This window comes from Alligator mississippiensis, chromosome 3, assembly GCF_030867095.1.
Source record: "Alligator mississippiensis isolate rAllMis1 chromosome 3, rAllMis1, whole genome shotgun sequence".
In the NCBI taxonomy this organism is placed as follows: Eukaryota; Metazoa; Chordata; order Crocodylia; family Alligatoridae; genus Alligator; species Alligator mississippiensis.
Genome location: NC_081826.1, coordinates 302,412,610 through 302,415,150, shown reverse-complemented (window position 1 = coordinate 302,415,150; position 2,541 = coordinate 302,412,610). Strand labels below are relative to the sequence as shown.

The window sequence follows — 2,541 nt, the reverse complement described above, 5'->3', positions numbered from 1 at the left end:
AAGTGTGCTGGGTGGGTGGGTGGGTAAGATGGAGCCTGGGAGCTAGGACTCCTGGGTTCTCTTCCCACTTTGGGGATAAGTGCAGTCTGGGGGGTTAAAATTATGGGGCTGAAAGCCTGGATACCTGGGCTCTCTCCCAGCTCTGGGAAGGCAGCGGAGTCTGACCTGTAAAGCACAGATACACCCCATATGCTGTGTGGTTATAACCACCACCCCAGTATGCACACATGCATACTCTCTGGCTAGGCAGCCTGGTAGTACAACAGGATGCCTGGGTCTCAAAATTTGTGTGCCTCTTCACTGGGCCTGGGGTCAGGGGAGGCGGATTCTGTACATCTCCCTCTCCCCAGCCAGGCCTGGGGCAGGGAAACAGTGTGGTGGGTGGGAGTGGGGCTCGGGGTGAGTGAGAACCAGCACCCAGCTGTGTGTGCAATGGTGCTACTCCCTGCTGTGTGTATGTGTGTGTATCCCACTGCCTTCTACCCTGTGCATGCCCCCTATGTGCATGTGTCCCACTACCCTCTAAGCCTGTTTGTCCCCCAGTTGTGTGTGTGTGTGTGTTTGTAAACCCTGCTCCATGCATGCATGTGCCTGTGACTAAGCCCTTCACAGCCCACTTGCACATGTTCCCCATGCATCCCCTGTCCTGTGCCCACCTCACTCCTCCCATCTGCCCCCCAGGTGAACCAGCCATGCCGGTGCAGGGCTCCAGCTCAGTGGGAAACACCCAGGCACTGACATGTCCAATGGGCATCGTGCGCCAGCTGGAGGCCCTCTTCACCTGTGTCACCTTCAGCCTGGTGGCCAGCCGTGGGGACTCGTGGGCTGGCACCAGCAAGTGGTGTATGTTTTCCTGGTGCTTCTGCTTTGCCGTGACACTTGTGGTGCTTCTGGTGGAGTCTGTGGGGCTCCAGCACCGCATGCCCATCTCCTGGAAGAACTTCCACATCACCTTCGCCATGTATGCTGCCCTCTTCACCCTCTCGGCCTCTGTCATCTATCCTTTCACCAACATCAAAGACCAACAGTACTGCTGGGAGCAGGACTACCATATTGCTGCCACTTTCTTCTCGTGCCTCGCCTGCATTGCCTACTCCGTGGAGGTCACCATGATCCACACCACACCGGGCAAGGTTACTGGCTACATGGCCACCATGCCTGGGATGCTCAAGGTGGTGGAGACCTTCATTGCCTGCATCATCTTTGTCTTCATCAGCAACCCAATTGTTTATGATCGGCATGAGGCCTTGAAGTGGTGCCTGGCCGTGTACTGTTTTTGCTTCATCCTTTCGCTGGTTATCTTTGTGCTGTGCGTCAGGGAGTGCACTGGCTGGCTGCCTTGTGCCTCCAACAAGATCCTGAGAGGATGCACGCTCCTGGCTGTGCTCCTCTACTCCACTGCCACCATCCTCTGGCCCCTCTACAACTTTGACAGCAGGCCCAGATACTGCCAAGGTCACAACTTCTGCACCAGGGACAAGTCATTGGCCATCACTGTGCTTACTGTCATCAACCTGGTGGTTTACCTGGCTGACCTGGTCTACTCTGTCTCATCTTTATTCAAGCCTAGGTGCTTGCACTGCTTGGGGGAAAGGACAGGGACAGGGCTATGGGGCCTGGCACTTGCTACTTGCTAAGTGGGTCCCAACCTGGGCTTCCTGCTGTCTCCAGCCCCTTCCCCGCTCCTCTCAGGGACTTATCCTCTCTCACTTCCCTTCTTTTCTCTTCGCCTTATTAATTCTTTTTTTCTGTGTTCATTTTCCTTCCTTTCTTATCTGTGCTTTCCTTCATTCATTCTTTCTCTCCTTCATTCTCTCTTTCCCCTTCCACTCTCTCTCCTCTTTCCCCATCCTTCCCCATTTTCACAGCTAATTACTTTGTTTGCCCCACCTGCTCACTACTTCATGGCACTGTTGGGACAAGCACACCACTGGGGCACTGGCAGGACTTTAGGGGGTGCCCACTCAGGTGACCACCAAGGTCCCAACAGGAGAAAAAGTCCTCATTCCCTCTCCCCAAACTGCTTCTCAGCCCTGGCCAGAAGCTCTTGTCTGCAATTCTTGTCTGGCCTCAGTCCTTTGTAAACATACAAAACAGTAGTCCATCCAAGTCACCCTCCCCACCTATGTCACCCTCCACAGCCAGCATATCTTGCAATCCTGTCTTGAAACACACCATTGAACCAGCACCAACAGGTTTTTTTGCAGCACACACACAACTGTGCTGTATAGTACCAACACCTTTATTTACAGAATTTGAAGTGACAACCAACAAAGAAACAAGACAAGAGACAAACAATGATGGTCATTAAATTATTAAGCACAAAACAATAGTCACTTATGGAATAACTATAGATCATCATTTTCACTTCTGTCAAAAATACAAATTGGGAACTGTTATGATGCCTCCTGAGTATAACTGTTCTGCTGCTTTCTGTGAAAGAAAGGAAGAATTGAAGGGATTTTGCTTTCTTCTCACCCACCATAATTGCATAATTTATATATCCACAACTTTTTCAGTATTAAATACCTACCTACCTAG

At 51.7% G+C, this 2,541-nt stretch overlaps 1 protein-coding gene across 1 annotated transcript; it reads left to right on the top strand.

The window, feature by feature from the left end:
- The first annotated feature begins 464 nt into the window (after positions 1 to 464).
- LOC102559956 (myeloid-associated differentiation marker homolog) lies at positions 465 to 1,637 on the top strand. Its single transcript, XM_006271517.4, has one exon. It carries the CDS (start codon positions 582 to 584, stop codon positions 1,635 to 1,637), a length of 1,056 nt encoding a protein of 351 aa, XP_006271579.4. The 5' UTR covers positions 465 to 581.
- Positions 1,638 to 2,541: the final 904 nt, after the last annotated feature.

Excerpts from the sequence above, each read along its gene's own strand:
- LOC102559956 (XM_006271517.4), top strand. The coding sequence starts at position 582 with ATGCATGTGCCTGTGACTAAGCCCTTCACAGCCCACTTGCACATGTTC.